The following is a 23,622-nucleotide window of genomic DNA, read 5'->3' as shown; positions in this document are numbered from 1 at the left end:
TGGTCCTCAGGCGAGACCCCTGTCCCCTACACCCATGTCTCTGGCTTGGCTTAATCACCAGGTGAAATTTTTTTGTGGTGCTGGGGCTCAAACCAGATCCGCACACGTGGTAGGCAAGTGCGCTATCACTGAGCGGCGTCCCCAGGACTCTAGGTGGATTTTTTATTGTGACACTTTGTACTTTTTCAATAAACGCGATTCCCAAGCCTGTGGTGGTGGCTTGATTCCTAGGGTCCAGGGCCGGGCGCTCAGCACCCTCGACGGGCGGGGCCTCCCGGGACCCCTTCGGCCCGACTCCCGGCTCCGTTCCTGCTTCCGGGTCTGTGCGCCCGCCGGGCCCGCCACCTTCCGGGGCCGCCCCCCCGACCCCGGCGCGGTCACGTGCCCTCTGCGCCTGCGCGGGCGTCACTTCCGGCCGGCCCTCGGGAGGCGGCGGCGCAGCGGGCGAGGTGAGGCGGGCGCGGCCGGCGGCGGGTCTGGGCCGCGGGGCGGGGCGGGGCGGGCGGCGGGCCCGAGGCTGCTGCCAGGCAGGTCCCGCCGCGCCCCCGGGCGGCAGCGAGTGGCCGGGGCCGAGGCGCGTGGCGGGCGGGTGCAGACAGGGCACCGGGCCTGCCGCCGGCCCCGCCGCCGGCCCCACTGCCGGCCCCGCTGGCCCCGCTCGGCCGGTGGTCGGCCCAAGGGGATAGAGAACTCCGAGGGGCAGCGGCGGCTCAGAACTGCAGAGGGAGGATCGCGGCCTCCGCACCACCGGCCCTGCTCGTGGACGCCCGTTGTCACTTTGCTGGACAAGAGTACCACCTGGTGCCGCGTCCCCGGCTCGTGGCCGCGAGGGGAGCGATCGAAGCGCGATCCGGCCCCCGCACTCTCGCCGTTTCCGCCGCTGCCTCGCCCAGGAAGCCTCTGAAGCCCTGGGTCCCGTGGAGCAGGCCGCTTCCGCCGACGCCCCTCCCAGCCTGCGGTGGACGGCCAGAGTGAGCCCAGCCCGAGGGATGCCCTGGGCATCGGGCCTGTCGCAAGGCCAGGACCCCGCCTTGGGGTGCCGGCAAGCGTTGAGGCATGCTGCAGGGGGCTTGGGCCAGCCTCAGCATTTGGGCCCACCCAGCTGCTGACCTCGGCAGGATGGGGGTCATCAGGTGCCTTCTTGCTGTCCCAGCTGTAGGTACCAGAGCAGTGTGTGCAAAGCACCTTTGTGTCTGCTGTGACCACGCAGTCTCTTCAGTACTCTGCACTTTTCTGGGTGGTGGTCATTACCAGTGGGCTGGCTCTGTCTTCCGATCTGCTCAGAGCTGTCTTGTGTCCTGCTTAGTAATCAACAGCATCCCCTTTCATTCTTAAAAGTGTCCAATTGGACAAAATGGTGTGTGATGACCTGCTGTGGTTCTGTTGGTTAAGGAGCTGTGGAGACCTTGTTTGAGGCAGGGGCTTCATGTGTTACTCCTGATGAGGATGCTGAGGCCAAGAGGGACTTTCCTGGGGGTGGCAGAGGAGGGATGGACAACCTCTGGCCAGGGTATTTCTGGCCCTGTGGGCTGCACAATCAAGACTACAAGCAGTTGAGTCCTGCACAGCACGTAGACTGGAAGGTCACTTGCCTGAGGGGTGGCAAGTGGCAGGCAGTTCTGTGGCAAAGACTGCATTTGGGATTGGGGTGGGGGTGTAGCAGTGACACCTGAGAGAACATGAAACACCTGGGCCTTGGGCTTGATGGCAGAAGAGGCCATTGGCATCTTTCTGGTGAGAGACGTGGAAGGTGTCCAGAATGTTCCCAGCCTGAGAGGCCGATGCAGCAGGGCTGGACTGAGTGTCCGCAATGGAGAAAGTCTGTTGGTGGAGGGACTCTGGAGTCCTCAGGTCTGAGACACTGCTTGATGTGCTTCCTCTTGTTTCATGGTCTGTAGAGAAAAAAAAGAAAAAGAAACTGCCAAACTTCGACATGTTAGCGATTGTTAGATAAAGCCCAATTTCAGAGTCATGAGGGAAAGGTATCTTAGAATTGCCATGCATGATTCATGCCTGAATCCCAGCTCCTCGGGAGGCTGAGGCAGGATTGCAGGTTCAAGGCCAGCCTCAGCAACTCTGCGGGAACCTGTGTTGAAGTTAAAATTCAGCAGGCTGGGGGTGTCGCTAGTGGTGGGACGCTTCACTCGCATGTGGGAGGCCTAGGTTCAGCCTTTGGCAGCACATAAAGAACAATTGCATGTAGGCTGAGGTGTTGGGCCCCAGTGTTGAGGAAATGATTATGGAAGAGAGAAGGCAAAGTCAGGGAGGGATGCAGAGCTTGTGGTGGCATTGCCCACCATGCCCCTCCTCCTCCCCTGGTGGTGGCCCCAGTGGCGTGGAGGCCTGGGAGAGCTGTGCTGAATGGGCTCTGCAGACAGCCTTCTCCCTGGCTGCTCACTGACAGCCTCTCCTTCCACCCGTCCCTGTCCCTTGGTCTGCCTGGACAAGACCACCACTCACTGCTTAGGCTGCAGAGCAACGGGCTGCAACCTGATAGCCCTCTGAAGCCTGGAGGGATTTTTGTGTGTGTGCTTTCTGGCACTTCTGCTGCCTGAGCCATTTTCCCCCGCCCATTCCCCTGCTGTGGTCCCAGGCTCAGCCCCCTGCCTGTCTGCGTTTTCAGGACCCTGCTCATCTGGTGTTATGCTTCCCTCAGGCCTGGCCGGTAAACATGCTCAGGTGTCCTTACTTGGCCAAACACAAACATCATTGCCAGCCAGGCTGGTGCCAGCAGGGGGATCCAGGTTGAGGGCATGGCATTTGTGAAAGCCAGGCAGCCACTGGAGGCTGTGGCCACCGAGCCTGAGGCTGAGGCTTCACTGGGAAGGGAGGCACTAGAGGAGGGTAGGCTTGGAGGTAGGAGTCCCTGAACACAGCAGTCGGCGTGGGACAGCAGGCCTTCTGGGCCCTGGGAGCTGAGGCAGGGTGCTGAGTGCCTCCCTTCTCTGAGGCTGTCCACCTGGTCCTGCTGCCTCATCAGGCCCACAGGGCTTTCCCTGTGCTCTGGCGTTACCAGGCTGGTAGCCCTGGAGGACCATGGGCAGAGAGCCCCTGGAGTGCAAGAAAGCATGAGCACGTTGTGGGGGGGCACAGGTCCTAGGCCCCCTCAGCTAACTGTACCCTTTTTGTTCTTGTTTTGGTGGTGGGCTATGTTCACTTGTGCCGCGTTCAGTCGATGAATCATTATATGACCGCTTGGCAGCTAGGGCGGGAGAGCCCAGAATGCCAATCTCCTGCCCTTCATGAGGGGCTGCAGCTGTGTGCTCTGGGCTGCGTGGAGCCCCTCGCCCTGGGGATGGGCGGGTAGGGTTCTATACTATAGGCCCCCTTCTGGGGCTGCCTTGTCCCTAGCACATGGGTTGCATCCTGTGTGGACCATATGTCCACAGCTGGCCACCCCCCAAATAGACTCAAGCTGTGAAAATCCCCTGAGCTGAGACTGAACTGGCAGTAACCTCCTCAGTCCTGGTACCTGGTCAGGCCTGGCAGCTCCCCACTGCCCACGTCTTGATAGGTCTGTTCCTGCTCACACCCCAGCCCGAGGGGACCAGGCAGCCTCGGGGCCTCTGGTGTGTGCGGGCTCCTCATCCCCATTGTGCAGCCAGTAGGGGACACTCAACCTGGTGCTAAGAGAGGCCCCTGCCTACTGATGGGGCCGAGCACCAGGCCAGCTCACTCGCTGCGTCCTGCATGTGTCTGACCTAACCTGGTGCCCCTAACCTCTTCCAGCTGACCCTGCCCCAGCCTTAGGCTGCCCAGGATTACTTGGAGCCCACTGGCCACCCAGGGCTGGGCCTTATTCTGTTGTGTCCCCTGGATGGTGACAGGTCCACACAGTTTGACCACAGCTTAAAGGAGGCAGTGGACATGCCTGCACCCTGCCCCTCTGCTGGAGGGGTCATGCTCTGTCCCACTCCTGTGTTCGGGGGCTTCTGTTTCAGAGGCTGAGGGGATCCTGCAGCAGAGCAACAGGACCAGAGGACCAGCTATGACCAGGTGTGTTCTGGGCAGCATGATGGCCCTCACCCGGGGTGAGAGTGGGCCTGCTCTGCCCTGCACCCAGCCTCATGCTCTGTCCTCCCCTAGTTCCCCCGTCTCCAGAGTCGTCTACAACGGCAAAAGAAATAGCAGCCCGCGCTCGCCCACCAACAGCAGTGAGATCTTCACCCCCGCCCACGAGGAGAATGTGCGCTTTATTTATGAAGGTGGGTATGCCTGCGCAGGGGCTCCTCCTCCTGGGAATGGTCAGCCTTCCTGCTCTGCCCCGATGCCCAGGAGCTCCCTGGGCCCTTTCCTGCCTCCACTGTACCACTCTGGGTGCTAGTGCCCCATCAGTCCTTCCAAATCTGGGGGGAGGGATAGGCAGATTGAGTGACAGGGGACACTTAAAAGCCCTAGAGGAGGGTGAGGGAGTAGGCATTACCCCAGAGGAGATGGCCTCTGCAGCCTGTCCTTGGCAGCCTGTCCTCGGCACTGGGGATGCTAGGGAGAGGAGGGAGGTGTGGAAGATGGGTGCCCCCAGCAGTTGCTGACCCAGAGTCGGGGTGGGTGGAGGATGTGGAAGGAGGGCTGAGCCAAGGCCAAGCCCTCCTGGGAAGCCAAGCTGGGTCAGATGGGTCATCTCTGAGAGTTCAGGCCCATGGTGGGGAGGGCTGGGTACTGGAAGGTACCTTCAGCTGGCAGAGGGAGAGGGGTGTCTCCTGGCTGGCCTCTGACTGACACTGACCCCACTGCCCTCGCCTGTGGCAGCCTGGCAGGGTGTGGAGCGAGACCTGCGCAGCCAGCTGTCAGGTGGCGAGCGGGGCCTGGTGGAGGAGTACGTGGAGAAGGTTCCCAACCCCAGCCTGAAGAGTGAGTGGGGCCAGGGGGGGCACAGGACAGCCACCTGCTTCCTGCCCACACTACCAACGTGCTCCAGGGGCTTCCAGAGGTGGGGGTGGCCAGGGGCCTGTGCCAGCACTGACCACACCTTTCCCGGCAGCCTTCAAGCCGATTGACCTGAGTGACCTGAAACGCCGGAACACGCAGGATGCCAAGAAGTCCTAGAGTGCCAGCGCCCTCCCCTGGCCGCTGGAAGGTCAGGGTGCACTTGATGTTGGCCTCCTCCTGTCCTGCAGGCCCTCCCAGGAGGAGGGAGGGGCCGTGCTCCAGTGGGCTGCAAGCCCTAGGGTCAGCAGAATTGATGGCCCAGGCCACTTCTCTCTGCGCCCCTCCTGTCCTCCCTGGGGATCTCAAGCTGCCCCTGTCACTTGGAGGGGCGTCTGGCCCTGCCTGCCCCCGCCAGAGGCCCTGACCCCAGTCCCTTCTCCTCACCTGCTGCTGCCCCTCCCTTCTGTTCCTGGCCACTGCGGGATCAGGAAGGAGAAAAGGGGGCTTGTTTCCCAGGTTGGTGGGACTGGCTGGTTTTGTCCTTGAGATGACCAGGAAGTGGGACAAGCACAGCTGCACCTGCACCCAACTTGGGTCCCCCACAGACCTCTGCTGGTCCTCTGCCTAGACACTTGGGGAGCCTCCCCCACCCTGCCCCCACTGTCCAGCCTCCCCTTCCCTGCCTCAGCTTCAGGATGGCACCAGGTTTCGTCCTGAGACAGTACTGACCTCCCTAAAGGGGTCCCCAGCAACCAGACCCGGCCTGGTGCCTAAGCCCGGTGGCCACAGAGGCACCCTTGGGCCAGGGGTGCCAAGGCTGAGCTGAAATGGTGCTGTTGGGCCTGTCCTGGCTCTCTGGAGTGTGTGGGAGGGTCACCAGGGCCCCTTTTTTTCATGTACCCTCTGGAAGCCAAGTGTCTGTGTGGCCCTGGAGCCGGGGGGTCTGTGAATAAACATGGGTGGCACTGGGAGTGGCCTCTTGGCCATCTGTCAGCCCTCTGCCCTGCAGCCCACACACCTGGACAGGGGACTCCAGCCACGGTAGAGGCTCTGCCTAGCACTTCTCAGTGTGAGTCAGGGAACAGGGCAGGGGTCTGAGGGTGTCCAGGAGGGGAGAGATGAGCTGCTCTGAACAGTCAGCCCTTGTCCAGACTAGAGGCTCTCCTGAGGCCATTCTCTCAGGGGTAGGACCCTGGGGCAAGTGGACAACCATCTGCTGCCCTGGACCCACCTTCTATGGCCTGGACTACTGACAGGGAGTTGGCTTCCCCAGTGTCCACGTGGAAGCATGCTGCTGGGCCCCCCGAGAGCCCCAGTCGCACTTGACCTTCAGACATGGAAACAGCCCTGGAACGCTTCTGCCCCTGAGACAGAGCCAAACTGGAATTTATTTCAGGAACACCCTTTCCCAGAAGGGTATTCCGAGGCTTGAGTGGCCCCATGGGCTTCTGGGGTGGGCTGGGCAAGTCTCCATGGGAGAGGACAGTGCCTATGAGGTTGAGCTCCACCTTGGTGCCAGTGGCACTCACTGGAGCCAGGTGCCAAGCCACCCCTGGAACATGTGGCCTTGTTAGGCCCTGGGGATCTGCAAGGCCGTCCATAGAGGCTTTGAGTGTCCCAAGCTGGGGTCACCCAAGCTTGCTACTGGAGAGGATGGCACATGGCTTGCTCGGGTTGCATATGAGCACATCTCCACACCCTATACCAACCAGTGTCTCCAAGCACCTTAGACCACCCAGGTCAAGGCAGTGGACAGGGCAAGCAAGGCCCCAACAGGTGTGCTTTCCACCCACACATGAGGCCTGCTGGGGGCTTCCCAGAGGCAGAGGGGTCCTTGAGCAAGTTGCCAAGTCTCTGGCCTCAGATTCTTTGGTTAGTGCCTACCTCAGTGCCTTGCAACGAGTTCCACCCACTCTTCTTCAGGTGAGAATCTAGTGCCTGTGGCCATGATTTGCCTCAGTTTCCCCAGGTGCAAAGTGAGTTTGAGCTGTGGTGATCTGAAGGCCCCTCCTTGAATGGTCACTGGGCAGTTAGTGCCCAACATGATCTGGAGACGGCCTGAAGGAGAGAGTGCTGACTTGGGCTTCCAGCTTTCTGGGGCCTGCCCTTGGATCTGGCCACACCCAGGGTCCCTTGGGGCATGCATGACCCAGCCATCTGGGCCTGCACATCTGTGTCCCCTCGCACACCTTAAGGTCTTCTCTGGCACTCTGCCAGCTAGAGGTCCTGGGCATGGTCTACAAGAACACCTGGGTATTGGAAGGAGGGCTTGCCACACACCCTCCTGCAGCAGAGCCCAGTGCACTGTGACAGTCCCGGGTCGAAGCTGTTGTGGCCTAGGCCAGGGGTGAGCAGGGAAGGGGAGAAAGAGCCTGCCTGGAAGGCCTGCCAAGATGTGTCCACTGGGATCCACCCAGCCCGCCAGCCTTCCACCTAGGGCTGCCAAGGACCACTGCAGGGTCAAGTCCACCTCATGCAGCCAGTGTTCCTGTAGCCACAGTGGGCTGAGAGCGCAGGCGTGGTCAAGGGAGCTAGAGCAGCACTGGGGCAGGTTCACCCCTGCTGTCCACCTCACACCTCAGTTCCTTAGGGCCCCTGGGGGCAGGTTCACCCCTGCTGTCCACCTCACACCTCAGTTCCTTAGGGCCCGTGGGCCTCCTGCCAGACCAGCCGCCTGCCTCATCTCCCTCCTCTGAGGTGCCTAGTGGCTCAGGGGGCTGGCTGGGGGAGATGAGGTGAGCATCCTTGTGAGTCAGGGTCCGTCCCGTGTCACCTGTGCAGGTTGCGCAGGAACCCACATAGCACTCTTCATTGGCGACTACGTGGGGAAGTTTTACTACCCTCATTTACACATCAGGAAACAGTGACCTTCAAGGGAATTTTAGTTGTGGGGCTTTTTTGTTGTTTGTTTTTGTTTATTTTAAAGTACTGGGGCTCCACCACTGAGCCACCCCCCACCCTTAAGTGTTTATCCCTTTAAGCACTTATTTTGTTAATTTTTTATTTGGGTGGGGGACCAGGGATTGAACTCGGGGGTGCTCTATGACTGAGCTACATTTCCAGCCCTTTTAAATTTATTTTTTCAATTTCGAGACAGGGGCTCACTGAGTTTCCCAGGCTGGCCTCAAAACCTGTGAGCCTCCTGTTTCAGGCTCCAGAGTTGCTGGGATCACAGGCACCACTGCACCTGGCTGGGCTTCCTGCTCCCTGCCCCCTTAGTTTACATGAACACAATACCTTTATTTTTAATTTTTAAATATTTTTTTAAAGATAGAAGAGAGAGAGAATTTTTTTTTTTTAAAGAGAGAGTGAGAGAGAATTTTAATACTTATTTTTTAGTTATCGGCGGACACAACATCTTTGGGTTTTTTTTGTATGTGGTGCTGAGGATCGAACCTGGGCCGCACGCATGCCAGGCGAGCGCGCTACCGCTTGAGCCACATCCCCAGCCCGAGAGAGAATTTTTTAATATTTATTTTTCAGTTTTTGGTGGACACAACACCTTTTTTTTTTTTTATTTTTAGGTGTTGCTGAGGATTGAACCCAGTGCCCCACAGGTGCTAGGCAAGTGCTCAACCCCTGAGCCACAGCCCCTGCCTCTTTCTCTTTTAAGTTTACTTATTTATTTATTTTTTTTTTGTGGTTCTGGCTGCAGCACCAATGCCTGGCCCAAACAAAACTCTATTGCCGAGCTACAGTCCCCCCTCCCTGGGAACATGTGGCCACACACGTGAGCTTTTGCTGTCCTCCACTTTCCCTATGTAGCTCTTCCCCGTAACTTCAGTCACATCAGTGCTTGGGTAACTTCAGTTACATCAGTGTTTGTACTCAGCACTGAGCTGTAGGGCAGATGAGGCTGCCCAAATGTTTTCCTGGAGTTCCTAATAAGTTCTGAACTCTGCCCTGTCATTTAATTCTCCCCTGAGTGTGCTCAGTCACTTTCATGTCCTTGAGAGGTCCCCCCAGGCCTCCTGCCAGGCTGGAGGTGCCCTCCCCAGGTTCCATCCTGACTGCTGAGGTCCACCCTTCCTCAGCAGTGCCCATTCCAGGGGGTCACAGGACACATGACTCGCTCACACACGTCCCTCTGGGAGCGGGCTTCTGCAGCCTGGCCCCACACGGGAGCCTGGGAGCTCCCTCTGAGGCACACTCCTTAGGACTCCCTGCAGGAAGGGAGTGGGCAGCAGGGCAGGAGAGGCAGGGGGCACTGAGAGATGAGAGGGGCAGGGCCTCTTCTCTGTGGGCACCTGGCTGTGTTGGAGAGAGGGTCCCTCCACTGCCCATCTACAGGACTGCCCATCAGGACCAGTGTTTATTGGTTGATGAGTCCAGCCCTGGCCAGGCCCCACCTCCACCCTTGACTCCAGCAGCCTGCTCCATCCAGTTCCCTTGGGGATGGGGATGGGGCAGGGTTGAAGGAGGACAAGGGGAGGGACTTGGGGTAGGGAGGGCTGTCAGGAGGCCCCAGGAGAGCAACTTACCCCCAAGGCAGTCCCCAACCCTGAGCTCAGCTGCCGTGAAGGAGAATTTGCCCCTCCTGTGCTAACTCGGTGTGGCTTTGTGCCCATATAGGCAACTAGGGCTCCATAGAGAGTCAGGACGCAAGCCTGGGCACCTGGCATGAGAGCTGGCCAAAGCCTCAGGCCAGGTGCCTCAAGCCTCCATCAGATACAGCTACTTCTAAACCAGCCTCTGTCTGTGCCCGCTGACTTCCCTCCGGCCTCAGGCCTGCAGGCAGGGTGCGGAGAGAGGGCCTCCCTGGGAGGGCCCCACCTGGCAGGTCATTCTATTTACCTTTCCTGAGAGGCCTCATGTCCTTTCTTTCTTTTTTTTTTTTTTTTAAGAGAGAGTGAAAGAGGAGAGAGAGAGAGAGAATTTTTAATATTTATTTTCTAGTTCTTGGCGGACACAACATCTTTGTTGGTATGTGGTGCTGAGGATCGAACCCGGGCCGCACGCATGCCAGGCGAGCGCGCTACCACCTGAGCCACATTCCCAGCCCGCCTCATGTCCTTTCATCTGCTCCAATTAGCCCAGCTCTGCCTGAGTGGCTCCAGCCGATGCTCCAGCGGCTGTGGCACTCCTCCCCCAGGGCCCAGTGGCCACCTTCCACCAGCTCCTTGGAACAGGGACACCTGTCTGGCTCCTTCTCCACCCCATGCATGCATACCACCAGGCATCATGGTACCCAGTGTAGGCCACCCCGGAGGCTGACCAGTCCCCTCACAGGCTACCACTCTGGACTTGCTTCTGCCCAACAACATGGTCCTGGATGGCACATCTAAACTCATGGGTGCAAAACTTACCATTCTGCACCGTGCCTCAGCTTGGACTCAGGGTGCACCCCTGATCTGGACCTCCCACCCCAAAGCACTTCCAGGCCTTTCCTGCATCCAGTCCTGGGGCAGCTCTTTTCCGGCAGGTGTCACCCCACCTCCACCTGGCAGGGAGTATGCCCACCCACCACAGGATGGGCCTGGACTGTTGTGGGCAGACGTCTGCTAGGTGACAAGGGCTGTGCAGAGGTTGGGCAGACCCTGCTGCTACCTCCACCTGGACCCACAGTGATTGGGAAGCTATTTCTCTTCACTGCAAACACTGTGTGGCCCAGGACGCACCAAGTAGCTAAAGCTCAGGAGCAGAGGCTGGGCTCCAGGAAGAGCAGGACTGAGCCAAGTGTCCATGGTCCTTCTGTCTCCAGGTAGAGGCTTTTGGAAGACACCCTCTGAGTAAATTCAGTGTTCATGTGAGGCTGTGTGCCAGTGGCCTCCCTCAGCCCCCACTGCCCCATCATATCCCTCTGCTGGTGAATGGTGACCTGTTGGGGGAGTGAGGCCAAAGCCTCCAGAGGGGCCCCTGACCTGATCCAGCACGGGAGGACAGGCACTGCTAGCCACCCTGGGGACCCTTCCAGCTCCCTGTAGAACAGGGATCAGAGGGCCCCTCCAGGGAGTGCACCAGCCTGCGCCCATCCACCCTGCGCCCATCCACCCTGCCCATACCCACTCGGGCCTTCCCAGCTGAGCCCTCGCGATCCACCCAGCCACTACTCAGCTCTTTATTGGAGGACACGCCTTTCCACACGCACAGGACAGACCAACAGGCAGGCATGCCTGCAGTTCATGAACAACTTCCCACCACTGGGCTTGTGCCCCAGGGACAGCAGGGGGGACATGGACAGTGGCAGCCACTGTCCAGCTGTCCTGCCCCTCTGGCCTCAGCCAGGTGTCCAGTCCTGGGGTGTTCGGTGATGCCCTGTCTGGTGCCTGAGTCCAGCAGAGATTCAGAAGGGGCTCTCAGCCAACTCAGGGAGGCCACAGGCCAAGGAGGTCTCTGCAGAGGGGTCCTGGCCAGCCCCATTGCTGCTGCCACCCTTCACAAGTCGAAGCTTCTCGCAGGAGGGGCCACGGCAAGGCCTAGCTGGGGCCGAGGGGCTGCTGCTGCGTCGCGGGTCCTGCAGCGCTCTGCCCTCGTGCCAGCGCCGCCAGCGCTGCAGCAGCTCTGCCTGTACCTGGGGGAGGGGTCCCACCTGGTGTCCCTGAGCGTTGGCCCCACACCCTCCCGCCCTCACCACAGGGAAGGCCAGGGCCTGCAGAGGCTGGAGACCCCCACACTTGTGCTCCCTGAGGACTCTGGGGGTCCTGACACCCACTGCCATGGCAACCATCTCAGTTAAACACAGGAGGAAGGGAAGGACATATGGGGGGACTGGCACCCGTGCCACTCCCTGGCCCAGCCCCCACCTACCTCTTTGCTGAGGAAGCAGTAGAGGACAGCCACCAGCAGGCCCTGGAAGGAAGGGGGATCAGGAACCTGTCCCGGGTCTCTGAGCGGGGGGGGGGGGGGGCGTGGGGCCCACCTGGAAGGAGCTGAGGAAGAGGTCAAAGAAGAGCTTGGCAGAGCGCAGGGCCCCCTGAGCCTGCTCATCGGTCACAAAGGCGAAGACCACTTCGTGGACCCCCAGCAGGGGGATGAGGGTCAGGGTGGATCTGGCCAGCCTGCAGGAGTGGAGCTTGAGTGCCCGGCCTGCTGTCCAGAGCCAGGTCAGCCCACAGGCCCTTGGAGCCCCCTCTCTGTCATCGCAGCTCTGTGCGCCCCGGCCACTGCCCACACCCACCGGAACTTGTAGTCAGCGTAGTGCATCTGGCAGGCCTGAAGCTTGGTGATGAGAAGGTGGACCACGCGGACAAAGATGAAGGAGTTGATCTGGGAGGAGGGCCCGCCCAGGTCAGGGCCACCCAGGGTCTGTGATCCCCACTGGGCCCCAGCAGGTGGGCCCACAGCCATGTGGCCCTGGGCTGGCTGGAGCCCAGCCAAAGAAGACAGCCTGCTGGCAGCCCAGGCCGGCATCCTGGAGAGTGCCGGGGCCCCCACTTCCTCGCAGGCCAGATGCTACCTCTCCTAGGGCTCCAGAAGGCCAAGGAAGGGGGAACTGGGGAGCCCCAGCCAGCAGCCCCTCCTGCTGGGACAGAGATGTCCCATTTCCTCACCAGGATGGCCAGGAAGACCGGGGCTCGCAGGATCCACCAGACGCCCATGTTGGTATTGCTGGTCCAGCACCTGCGGGGCGGCCACTCACGACCTGGGGTGCACACAGCCCCCACCCCAAGTCTCTCAGCCCCCCATCTGATTTTGCTGGGATCTACCTCAGGACAAGGAAGGGGAAAGGCCACAGTGACCCCTTGCCCAGGCACTAGGTTGGCACAGAAGCCCCCACCCACCTCCCTCAGCCGCCCCGCCCCGGCTACATGGCCGTCCTTCACCGGCCCCTACTCACTGAATGTTCTCAAACAGACACTTGACCACCGCCCAGGGGATGATGAACAGTAGGGGCGCACCTGTAGGGGGCAGCGGTTGTGGGCCTGCAGTGCTGCTGGCCCGCCCAATCCCAGCACCAGTGGACAGCAGCCACTCACTCACCCCAGCCAATGCCCAGGTAGAGGGTGAAGAAGCTTCGCTCAGGGAAGGAGGCGAGGCCCAGCAGGCCATGCAGGTACACGCCCTCCACCAGCAGCCAGCAATAGTTGGCCACCACGCCATACTGCATGATCACTGCGGCCACACGGCAGCCGGCCACCGCCTGGGCAGGGCCAGCATGGGCAGCTGTGACCACCCTGCCTGCCCAAGGCGGCAGCAGTCTAGGCTGGTCTGCTCTGGGCACTCACCCCATCGCTGAGCCAGATGCTGACACTGAGGTCATCCCCGATCTTCTGGCTGTAACGGGTCTTCAGCAGCCAGTCGATGACCAGCACAGAGCTGGCCTTCAGCACAAAGGATGCAAACAGGTTCACGTGGATGTAGTTGCGGGTGCAGTGGAGTTTGCTGCAGGGACAGGGGATCAGTGCCCGGCACCTGCCCGGGGGCTGCCCTGCGCGGGACGGAGGAGGCGGCCTACCTGAGGCCCAGCATGATGGCCAGGGCGAGCAGCAGGGCCCCCAGGGACAGGGAGTAGCCCACGGTGTACATCACCTGGAAGCTGCTGTACATCTTGGCTACCTCCTTCTGTGAACCACAGTGGCTGCTCAGGGCTGGGGGCCACTCCCTGCCTCTGACTGGTCCCACGGTGCCCACCCTCCCTGCTGACCTGGCCCTCGAGCTCCTCGTCCTCCATCTGGCACTGGGAAGCGTTGCGCCATGGCTGTCCCCGGGGCCCACGCACCCACTGCCCATCCGGCCCACACTTCTTGAAGACCAGGCGGTGCTGCACTGGGGGGACAGGCTCTGGTCACTCCAGCTCCAGGCCCAGCCCCCCAGCGCCCCCAGACCTTTCAGGTTACCTTTGTGATACCAAGGCAGGTACCAGGGGCAGGAGATGTTGGCCGTGGTGTTGGGAGGGGTGTCTGGCCAGCAGGAGTACTTGTCGAAGGTCCTGTTGCAGACCAGGTCTGCAGAGGCGGGTCGGCAGGGCGGGAGGTTCCTGGAGGGCCTGCCCAGGACCCTTCCACCTCCTCCTGGAAGCAGCTGAACTTCCCTGTCTCCTCTCCAGGCCTGCAGCCCAGAGCTTCGCCACCCCCCACCATCCCTGAGTCCTCCCCAGCTCTCTGCCTCCCACACCCACCTCGTCTCCGGGCCAGCCTGGCCCTCAGGCACCTTCCCTGAGAGACCTCCGCCCCAAACCCACACTGGGCCTCCTTCCCCCCACCTTCCTCCAGCACCTTCCCCTGGGGGCTGAACCCCAATTCCATCCATGAGCCAACCCTACGGCTGCCACAGGCTGCTGTCCCTCATCTGACGGTGCAGGACCCCAGGGTGTGCTCTCTGGCCCCGTTTCTCCCTGTACTAGAGTGACCACCAGCCTGTGTCTGCATCTGACCCATCTCCCTCCCACTTGCCTGGTCTGGGGGTTTTGCAGCCATCTCCCCTGAGCACTGGCTGCCCTCTGTGGGCTCGGGGCACTGTGGCAGCAGCCAGGACAGTGAAGCGCACCAGTCCTGGGGCCTCTCTGCCCTCCCTGTTGTCTCCCACTTTGTGGGCCACCTGGGCACCCAGGAAGCCTTCCCGGGAGCAAGCTCCAGGCTGCACAGCCAGGCAGGAGCTGGGGGCCTGCGGGGCTCACCAGTTGGGGGAGGCAGCAGGCTCATGTTGCGGTGGCATTGATCACTGTAGAGCTTCCACTTCTCGAACAAGAAGTCCATTACCTGGGCAGAGAGGGCCTGCGGCTGGTGGACCAGGGGACAGTAGCCAGAAAGGACAGAGTCAGAGAACCAGCGGAGTCAGCACAGGGCAGACTGGGGCCCGCTGCACCGGGCAGAGGCTGTGCAGCCTCACCTGGCAGGCCAGCAGCAGCAGCAGCAGCAGGTTGGGACGCCAGGGCCGGACGGGGGACATGCCTCTGGGTAGCTGTCCCCCACATCTGGCAGGGGCCTCACAACCGGCTCCTTGGGGGTGTTCACAGGTCCCTTGAGCTGCAGAGGGTCAGAGCAATGGGATCTAGGGAGAGGCCTGACCCGGGGTCCTTCCCCCCAACAACCAGCCTCCGAGTCTGCTGAGGTGGAGGACACAGAGCAGGGAGCCGACGGGGTCTGTGCCAGTGAGGGGCTGGAGGAGCTGGAGGTCACTGTCCACCCCGCTAGGCCGTCTGTCCGTCGACAATTCCAGAGCCCTCCCGCCTGCGGGTGGCAGCCACCTTCCACCCTCTGGTGTGGCCACCCAGAGCTCATGGAGGGGACCAGGCCCTTAGCCATCTACTTCCTCCCTCAGCCTGGTGGCCTCAGCCGGGCCCAGCCCCCACCAGCCCCCACCCCACACCTATTCTTAGCCCCTGGGAAAGCCGGCTCATCAGGCAACCTGCCCTGCTTGGGGTGCCGAGCACGAGGGTGGGGTGCCGAGCACGAGGGTGGGGTGCCCAGGCCTTCCACCACTTCTCCCAGTGCCAGGCCATACCTCCCCAGGGCAGGGGTCAGGTGTGGGGGCACATGCTCAGGTGGTCTCTGCCACACCCGTGCCCCCTTTCCCAAGACCAGCATACCCAGGGGACCCATGGCACTCATGCAAGGCTCAGGCTGGGCGTCAGGGTCCCCTAGGGCACCACAGGCTGGCTGGCAGCACATTCCTTTGAGATCAGCACTGCGGTGACGGGGCCAGGGGACACCCTGCTTCTCTGCCTGGAAGCAGCAGAGCCTCTCTTGCCTCAACTGAGACCCACAGGAGAGGCGGGGAGCTCCCTGGGTCTGCAGGGCTGGGTGGGCCTCACTGCCAGCCTGAAGGCCCAGACGGGCCTCTCCTGGGTACTCCAGAAAGGAGTGAGGAGTGTCCAGCTGGATGGACAGACAGATGGCTGATTGGAAGTCAGAGTCAGGAAGAACAGGGCAGTAGGGATGGAGAGGGGTGCGGCTGTGGCTAAGGTAGGGGTTCTAGGTGGGCCTGGGCACCAGGTTGAGGGGGGCAGCCTGGATTTTAACCCTCTGCAGTAAGTCCAGTCCAGCGCTCAGGCCAGCTCGGCCACAGGGCTGCCCTGCCCTTCAGCCATCCTGCTGCAGCACGGCGGTGGCTCACAGCCTGCTGGGGGCTCCTGACCCCAGCTGGAGCCTTCGATCACACAGGGCCTGGAGGGACATAGGACCCAGGATGGACCTGACCCCTGGGGAGCCATCCAGGCTCGGGATTCAGTGAAAGATCCACAGAGTAAAGGGCTCTTTTTTTTTTTTTTTTTTAAGTTGTCAATGGACCTTTATTTTGTTTATCTATGTGTGGTGCTGAGACTTGAACCCAGTGCCTCACACATGCCAGGCCAGTGCTCTGCCACGGAGCCCCAGCCCCAGCCCCACTTTTGTTCCCCTCCCCGCAGGGCTGGGGGCCGAACTCAGGGCCTTGTGGGCTAGGCAAGCACTCTGCCACTGAGCTAAATCCCCAACCGCCCCTCTCATTTTAAATTAATGTATTTATAGTTGGTTCCGGGGTTTGAGCTTAGGGGCCCTCAACCTCTGAGTCACATCCCCAGCCCTTTTTTTGTATTTTATTTAGAGAGAGGGTCTTGCTGAGGTGCTTAGAGCCTAAGTTGCTGAGGCTGGCTTTGAACTCATGATCCTCCTGCCTCAGCCTCCCAAGCTGCTGGGATTACAGGTGTGGCCGCAGCGCCCTGCAAGCGAAGGGCTCTTGCTGGGAAGAGGGCAGCTGGCAGGTAGGTGAAGGAGGAGGGGGAGTTTGGGTATCCCCTGCTCTGGGGTCGCCAAGGGGACGTCTCCTCTTCTGGTTCTGATCAAACAACCCCATCTGCTGTGGCTGCCCAGTCTACTGAGCTGGGCTGGGTCAGAGTAGTCCAGCCAAGAGCAGGCCTCCCATCTGAAGACGCCTGACCACGGTGTCTGGGCTCCAACTGAGGCCCTGGAGGAAGAGAGCTGACGGGTGGGCATGTTGGTGGGGCAGAGAGAAAGGACAGGGATGGCCAGGGTGGATGGACAGTGGAGAGACAGGCAGGGGCATAGGAGGATGTGGCCTGGGCACTGAGAGAGGGTGGCCCACCCCAGTGAAGGACAGCCAAGGAGGAGACCCCAAGACCCCCAGAACCCAAATTCACCCCCAATCCCTGCTGGGAAAATGGGAGTATTTGACAGCCTTCTTGCTGACCGCCCAGGGCCATGAGGACCTTAGAAGCTGACTGTGGGAAGAGTGTGGCTGGCCCACTCAAGGGGCTGCTCAAGCCGGGGCCAGCCACCGGGAGCCCCAGAGTAAAGTAGTGCTCAGAGGCAGAGTCGAGGGGAGATGGGCTGTGCTGGCCCTCGGAGGCCCCTGCCTCTCTCCACGGCAGCTTGCCCAGGAGGAGCACGCTCCATGCCCCCAGACCACCCCACAGAAGGTCAAGCAGGCGGGGCGGGAGACCCCTGAAGACATCTCTCTACACAAGCTCAGCGTCCCAGGCCACAGGCCAGGCGGGCTCCAGGACTCCTCGGCCCCAGGTCTCTGGGCATCAGAGCCTCAGACCCCTCTTCAAAATATCAGAGGCCCAGGCAATCCTCCTCTGGACCCCTGATAGGAATGTGGGAGAGGACAAAAGCTGTCAGTCCTCCACCATGGGGTGGGGAGGACGTGGGGGTGACAGCTCTGGGAAAGGGTGACGGGGTGTGGCTGATTTCCAGCCCTGTGAGGCTGAGGTCTCCAGGGAAGAGGACAGGCACGTGGGGCTCGGGCCCAAGGGCAAATCGTTACACTGCCCAAGTTAGGATCCCCGAGGGTGGACAACCTCCAGAGGGAGAGGGCTGTCCCCTACAGGGAAGCTCTGATGGACCTGAACAGCCTGTCCAGGCCCCCACTGTGGGGCAACACGGATGCCCAGAGACAGCTCTTCAGGCCCGTGATAAATATCTGTCAAATGAGTGAGTGAGCAGGAACCTGGCAAGACCAGCCAGGGATATGGAGGTGCCACTCAGGACTCACATTGGCCAGGCCTGGCCCTTTTTCCACCTTATTCCCTCCTTGGCTCGGAGCAGGGTGGAAGGGTGACAGAGGACAGGTCTGACGGCACCCACCCTTCTTCCTTCTTGCCTGTCGCTGGCCCCAGACTTCAAGGGGCAGAGGGTTGGGTATGATGGCTGTCACACCCCAAGCTGCCCACCAGCCTGCGGGGCTGCTGCCAGCAGGCTCCTTCTCTGGTGACCTCCTCCGCAGCAGCAAACACATCTGGCCACACAAGCCACCTGGGTCTGACCTGGCTGGTCCACTACTTGTGGGCTGGCACACCCCCCATGCCAGTTCCAGCCAGACACATGACTCAGGTGTTCCTGGCCAATGTCACACCAGTTTCCACTGGGGGGGGGGGCGAGGGACCCCAGATCCAGTGGATGGCCCACTAACCAAGGAAGGCAGGGAGTGCCCTTGGTGTCCCAGGATCCAAAGGGGTAGGGAGGGTGTCTCTCAGGCACCCTGGGAGCCCCAAGGAGGTGGGAGGTGGGAGGTTCCTGTGAAACCCAAGTGGCTGGAAGGTCAGGGCCTGGGGGCGGGATCAGCCCACGGCTGTGGACAACAGGGCAAGCCTGGGATGCCGGCCAGAGGGTGTTGAGATCCACCCCCAGCCCCCAGGTCCCCAACACAGAAGGACAGCAAACAGCCCTGGCTGGTCCTCAGAGGATGCCTGGCGCCAAGAGGACAGGGGTCAGTCCCTTCTGAGTGGGGCATAAATCCCCCTGACCCAGAAGAGGGACGGGGACTCCAGAGAGGCTGGAGCAGGGCAGTGACCTGCCCTGGCTGCGGGTCAAAGTCACAAGTGGACAGCCCGGCGAGGTTCCAGTGCCCCTCACCCACCCTGGGAAACCCGGTGTTACTGGGGAGCAGGGACAGGACACCGGGAAGCCGGAGCTGCCCAGGACCCTGTGCCTCACCTCGGTGCTGCCAGGGCGCGCACGGTGGGAAGAATGAGGGTCTGGAGGGAGGGGAAAGTCCTAGGGCCCCCAGCCATCCGCACCCAGGTCCCCGAGGCCGCGGTCCCAGGGACCAGAGTGCAAGAGCAAATATTGAGACCCCTGAACCGATGGTGCTGGACCAGGTGACCGTCCAAGAGCTGAGGGTGTATCCCTGGGGCTGGGACAGGAGGCGTCCGACGTGGGCAAGGACCCGGGGGACCACTCGCTCCGGGGAGCCCAGCTCTGAGCCTTGGCGGCGCCCGCCCACTCCCGTGCCCCGGCGGGGTCGGCCCGGGCCGTGCCCTCGGGCCTCCCAGGGCTCACCGCGCGGTGCCGCTAGGCTCCCTCGGTCCTCCGCGCGCTCGGGTCTGGCGCCCGCAGCCGCGCGTCTCCGCCGCGCTGCGCGCTCGGGGTCCGCGCCGGCTCAGCCCCGCGCCCCGCGCCTGCTGCGCTCGAACTTCCCGGCGGTGACACTGGGCGGCGGAGGGGGAGGGGGCGGGGGCGGGAGCGGCCGCCGGGTGGGGGCAGCCGAGGGTCCCCGCCCGCGCACGGCGCTGCTGACCGGCGGCGGGGAGGCGCGGCGAGCGCAGACTCCAGGCCCCCGGAGCGCGCTCCTAAGACCCTGCTCACAACCCCGAGGACCTCTCCGCAGCTGACCCCCGGCTTGAGATCCACGTCGCTGGACCCTGAGAGCCGGCTCTGCGCACAGGCCCTGCTCTGGACTGCGACCCCGCGGACCCTGGCCCTGCAAACCTTAGTCCCCCGCATCCAGTCCTGTAGGTCCTCGACCCCATGAACCCTGCTTGGTGGATCTGTGCCCTGTGGTGTGGACTCTCCCTGCTGATCCCCGCCCCGCTGACATGGCCTGCAGGTCTGAGCTGGCTGCAGGGACACGTGTGCCAGCGAGGAGGGGGGCCCGCTGGCGGGTGCTGTGACTCAGGCCCCTTCCTCTGGCTTCATCTGTGTCCCCTGTGGTCTCCCCGCTGTGTCTGTTGCCTTCCTGACTCTCTGGAGGGAGTGACCCTTTACTTATCCCCACCGGGCTCCTGGGCGACATTAGCTGTCTCCAATCCTTCTTTGCAGGTGGGGAGCTACTAGGGCGCTGGAATGTGAGCTACCCAGGAGGTCTCTGGCCAAGTGATCCCCTAGGGTGCCCCTCCCTGGTCTCAGGGCCTTGTTCTGTCCCCTGGAGCCTCCTCCAGCCCACCCATTCAGTAGCCCCACTGAGGGGGCCCCTGTTCCCTGCTGTCGCCCAGCCTGCACCCTGCCACTGTGCCACCCTCCTCCCAGGTGCCTCCTTTCCTGAGGACTGCCAAAAGCTCTGAGACACAGGCTTCTGCCAGACACCCTGGGGGGACATTTCCTCTCCCATGCCCCTCAAAGCCAATGTCCAAGGTGGTCCTTCTGCAGCCCCTCTGTCACCTCCCCAGCTCACCTCCCAACAGGCCGTCCCCAGCACCCGCAGGCCTGCTCCTGCCAGGACTGGGCCTCAGCGTTCCTGGCTGTACGCATCCTGGGGTACCCAGGGTCCTGCCTTCTTCTTGGAGATCTTTGTGTGGCTGTGGTTTCCAGGACGGGCACCTCCTGCCCCCTCTCCCCTCTCTCTAGAGCGTCTTGTCTCCACCATTCCCAAAGACTCCCCTAACACACACACACACACACACACACACACGCACACGCACACGCGCGTGCCAGGCCCACCGAGAGCCCTCTCCCTGACCCGATCCTCCGCGGCTTCACTCCCGTCCAGGGGCTCTCCTCTGCCTCACCTTCCTGGCACCTGGCACTGGCCGAGGCCTCCTCCTGAGCAGCCTGGTCATCTCCCGAGCTTCCCTCCGTTTCTCTGGAATCTCTGCTCTCTCCATTGTCACCCACTGTCCTGGTCACCCCCCACAACTCCCCTGCCCCCAGTCAACCTCCTGAGTCAGTCTTTGGTCTTGGGCCCTTCTCCAGGACTCTACTCCTGCTTTAGGGGGCACTGGAACCCCTGATCCTTCCCCCCATGGCCCCACCCACGGGCTTCTCCACCCCTGACATCGCTGCCCTCCTGGGTGCCTGCAGGGCACTGGGGCTTCGACACTCGGTGCCCTCCGCAGGCCTGCCCTGCCCGTGGTCCTGGCCCCCAGCCTGGCCCAGCACTCAGGGGAGTTCTGGCTGCCCACGCCCCCATTCCTGCCAGCCCATCTGCAACCCCGCCCGGCCCGGCCTTTTTACTTTGGCTCAGGAAAGGGCCAGAGGGCAAAGGTCTCCGCCTGCCCCAGGCCGCCGGTGCCCCCTTATCTCACCGTCCTTGGAGCCCAGATGATGAGCTTTGCTCTTGGGGGACTGAGTCCTGCAGCCTGCGTCTGCCCCTGAAAGTGACCACCCCTGGGACTGCAAGGCTCGGGTGGGCGGCATTGCCGGGATGGGGAGCTGGAGGGACTGTCCCACAGCAGGTAGGGGACAGGGAGTGGGCTCTCTCAGCTCTGGGACCCCGACTGTGCTCCGGCCCCCTACCCAGGGCAGGCTCTTCCTGCAGGTCAGGGAGGAGGGGCCTCATTTTCCTGGAGACAGCGTGGGGGGCCCTGGGGGGGCATCCACTACTGAGTCGGGGAAGCCCCTCCCTCATCCTCCTCCTCCATCACCCTCGCTCTTATCCCGGCACCTGGCCTGCAGCAAGAAACCTGTTGGGTGCTTTAGCCAGATCCTCACCCTCCGTGTTCCTGGCAGTAGTTTTCCATTCACTGACCCCCTGGGCAGTCAGTCCCCACTGGCCAGGCTGTGCCCTGAGTCCAGGTGCACACTGAGGCCTCTTGGCCTCCGAATGCAGCCTGTCTTGCGGCCTGGTCCTGGCTGCTCTGCGGCTCCCACTTTGAGACATAAACTGTGAGAGCTGGGAACGAGGTGGGCGGGGCCTTCCCACGAGCCAGGGGCCTGGGGACCAGGACCACGCCTGCCCTCCACAAGTTCCCTCCTCCTCACTGAAGGGGTCTCCAGGGAGGTGTCTGCTCCTGAACATGGGGAAGCTGCGAATGTCCTCAGAGCCCAGCAACGTGGACACCAAGGGGAAGGACAGACCTGGGTCAGCGTCCACCCGAGGAGGGCTCTTCCTCTGAGCTGCATCAGCACATTGTGGACTGAAGGGCTGGGCTGGACCAGGGGCCCTCCATCACTGAGCCACAGCCCCAGTCTTTTTTATTCTGAGACAGGACCCACCCGGCAGGGCTGCTGAGGCTGCTCTTGAACTACGATCCTCCTGCCTCAGGCTCCCTGCACGTCAGAATTCTTGTAGGGTTCTGCAGCCAGATTTTCTCCCCACAACTTACACGAACGTCCCCCACACGGATAGGAGGCATCTCCGTGATGCTGGCACGGCAGCTGGTACTGTGCCCTGTGGGTCCGGCAGGGTCTATCCACTGCTCCCAGGCTGCAGGACCAAAAGAGGTGGACAGTGCGAGGCCTGGGCCCTGGGCATCCAGCTGCACCCAGCACCTGGCCCTCATTCCTGGGTGGGAAGAGTGTGCCTGGGCGACAAGCCGAGGAGAGAGGGAGCGAGCCAGGGCAGGGACAGGAGGGGACCAGGGAGCATCTCTCTCGACATCCTGAGGAGACAAAGACGAAGCAGCCATGAAGCTGGACGGCCCCCTGTCGACCACTCACAGGGCACAGCTGTGGCCCAGCCCCCTGGGAGTCTGAGGCAGGAGGACCCCGGAGTCCAGGCATTCAAGGCCAACCTGGGCAGCAGAGCCAGAGCCCATTACAGAAAAAGAAAGGGGGGTTAGTGCTAGAGATTTGGCTCCAGGGTGTAGTGTGAGTGAGCCCTGGGGGGGGGGGGGACGGTGAGATGGGGGGAATGAGAGCTGGGTGTGTTCACCTGAAATCCCAGCAGCTCAGGAGGCTGAGACAGGAGGATCGGGAGTTCAAAGCCAGCCTCAGCAAAAAGTGAAGCACTTAGCAACTCAGTGAGACCCCGTCTCTAAATAAAACACAAAATAGGGCTGGGATGTGGCTCAGTGGTCTAGTGCCTCTGAATTCAATCACTGGTACCCCAAAAAAGTAATCTGTCAAAGTGCCAAGTGAGCCGGCATGGTGATGCACACCTGTAATCCCAGCAACACGGGAGGCTGAGGCAGGAGGCTGGAAAGTTCTAGGCCAGCCTCACAACTTAGAAGAACCTGTCTCAAAATATAAAGGGCTGGAGTGTAGCTTGGAGGTTAAGTGCCCCTGGGTTCAACCCCTGGTACCAAGAAAAAGGAGAAGGAGGAGGAGGAGAGGGAGGAGGAGGAGGAGGAGGAGGAGGAGGAGGAAGAGGAGGAGGAGGAGGAGGAGCTGTGACATAAAAGAGAGGGAATGTGGGAAGCTGAGCCCCTGGTGGCTGGAGTTCTGCAAAGGGCCAGAGGATGCCCTGGGGGAGGGTCAGGGAGGACGAAGTCGCTGCCTGGACGCTCCGCACTGCAAGAGCCCTGTGCCAGCAGGTAAACACTCCATAACTGCCTGCTGCGGGTCTCAAAGTCCAGCCAGCCTCTGCCCAGGCTCCCATCTGGGGCTCCACCAGCCCAGGGTGCTGTGTGCAGGGGAAACCTGGGAAGGGGCGGGGGCTACTGTACATTTTAATTGGTCTCCCACTCTCCCCTCTGGACCTCCCACCGCCCTGGATCTGTTGCTTCTCTGCCAGTGTCTCTGTACCCTTGATGTTACATGTGGATCCACAAATACTATCACATGGTGTTTTTTTTCCGGGGGGGCGGGTATTGGGCATTGAAGCTAGAGTGCTTTGTCCCGAGCTATAGCCCCAGTCTTTTGAGACAGGGTCTCACTAAGTGGCAGAGGGTTTCACTAAGTTGCTGAAACTGGCCTCAAATTTGTGATCCTCCCACCTCAGCCTCCAAGTCACTGGGATCACATACATACACCCACCTATGTATGAGGTATTCTTTTT

General features: G+C 61.6%; 2 protein-coding genes across 16 annotated transcripts; one reads left to right on the top strand and one right to left on the bottom strand.

Annotated features, from left to right (window-relative positions):
* Positions 1–24: 24 nt before the first annotated feature.
* Positions 25–5,840, top strand: MCRIP1 (MAPK regulated corepressor interacting protein 1). 9 transcript variants are annotated; one of them, XM_081270759.1, is made up of 5 exons: positions 25–449; positions 3,942–3,996; positions 4,087–4,205; positions 4,750–4,851; positions 4,982–5,840. In XM_081270759.1, the coding sequence occupies exons 1-5, from the start codon at positions 35–37 to the stop codon at positions 5,044–5,046; spliced, it is 756 nt and encodes a 251-aa protein (XP_081126885.1). In that variant the 5' UTR covers positions 25–34; the 3' UTR covers positions 5,047–5,840. The 9 variants fall into 9 exon arrangements, with proteins under 9 accessions (XP_081126885.1, XP_081126886.1, XP_081126887.1 ...); XM_081270760.1 differs by having other exon boundaries at positions 4,758–4,851; positions 4,982–5,023; XM_081270765.1 differs by lacking the exon at positions 25–449 and adding an exon at positions 630–1,159.
* Positions 5,841–9,762: 3,922 nt separating this feature from the next.
* Positions 9,763–19,926, bottom strand: GCGR (glucagon receptor). 7 transcript variants are annotated; one of them, XM_081270713.1, is made up of 14 exons: positions 19,029–19,926; positions 14,638–14,774; positions 14,426–14,528; positions 13,647–13,754; positions 13,454–13,575; positions 13,265–13,371; positions 13,035–13,191; positions 12,790–12,949; positions 12,647–12,707; positions 12,360–12,429; positions 11,987–12,075; positions 11,729–11,867; positions 11,617–11,658; positions 9,763–11,380 (listed from the first exon to the last, which is right to left on the bottom strand). In XM_081270713.1, the coding sequence occupies exons 2-14, from the start codon at positions 14,695–14,697 to the stop codon at positions 11,153–11,155; spliced, it is 1,446 nt and encodes a 481-aa protein (XP_081126839.1). In that variant the 5' UTR covers positions 14,698–14,774; positions 19,029–19,926; the 3' UTR covers positions 9,763–11,152. The 7 variants fall into 7 exon arrangements, with proteins under 7 accessions (XP_081126839.1, XP_081126833.1, XP_081126834.1 ...); XM_081270707.1 differs by lacking the exon at positions 19,029–19,926 and adding an exon at positions 17,835–19,022; XM_081270708.1 differs by lacking the exon at positions 19,029–19,926 and adding an exon at positions 17,835–19,022 and having other exon boundaries at positions 11,987–12,027.
* Positions 19,927–23,622: the final 3,696 nt, after the last annotated feature.

This window comes from Spermophilus citellus (genome assembly GCF_964194105.1).
Source record: "Spermophilus citellus genome assembly, chromosome: 17".
Classification (NCBI taxonomy): Eukaryota; Metazoa; Chordata; class Mammalia; order Rodentia; family Sciuridae; genus Spermophilus; species Spermophilus citellus.
The sequence above is the reverse complement of the archived record's forward strand: the minus strand, read 5'-3'. Positions and strand labels throughout refer to the sequence as shown.

Bases quoted from the DNA above. Each gene is read 5' to 3' on its own strand.
- MCRIP1 (XM_081270759.1), top strand. From the start codon at position 35: ATGTCTCTGGCTTGGCTTAATCACCAGGTGAAATTTTTTTGTGGTGCT. The intron at 450-3,941 runs GTGAGGCGGGCG...CTTCTGTTTCAG, and splicing joins GCGGCGGCGCAGCGGGCGAG to AGGCTGAGGGGATCCTGCAG. The intron at 4,852-4,981 runs GTGAGTGGGGCC...CTTTCCCGGCAG, and splicing joins TCCCAACCCCAGCCTGAAGA to CCTTCAAGCCGATTGACCTG.
- GCGR (XM_081270707.1), bottom strand. From the start codon at position 17,985: ATGTGTTTGCTGCTGCGGAGGAGGTCACCAGAGAAGGAGCCTGCTGGC. The intron at 14,529-14,637 runs GTGAGGCTGCAC...CTGGTCCACCAG, and splicing joins TGCTGCTGCTGGCCTGCCAG to CCGCAGGCCCTCTCTGCCCA. The intron at 12,430-12,646 runs GTGAGTAGGGGC...GCCGCCCCGCAG, and splicing joins TGTCTGTTTGAGAACATTCA to GTGCTGGACCAGCAATACCA.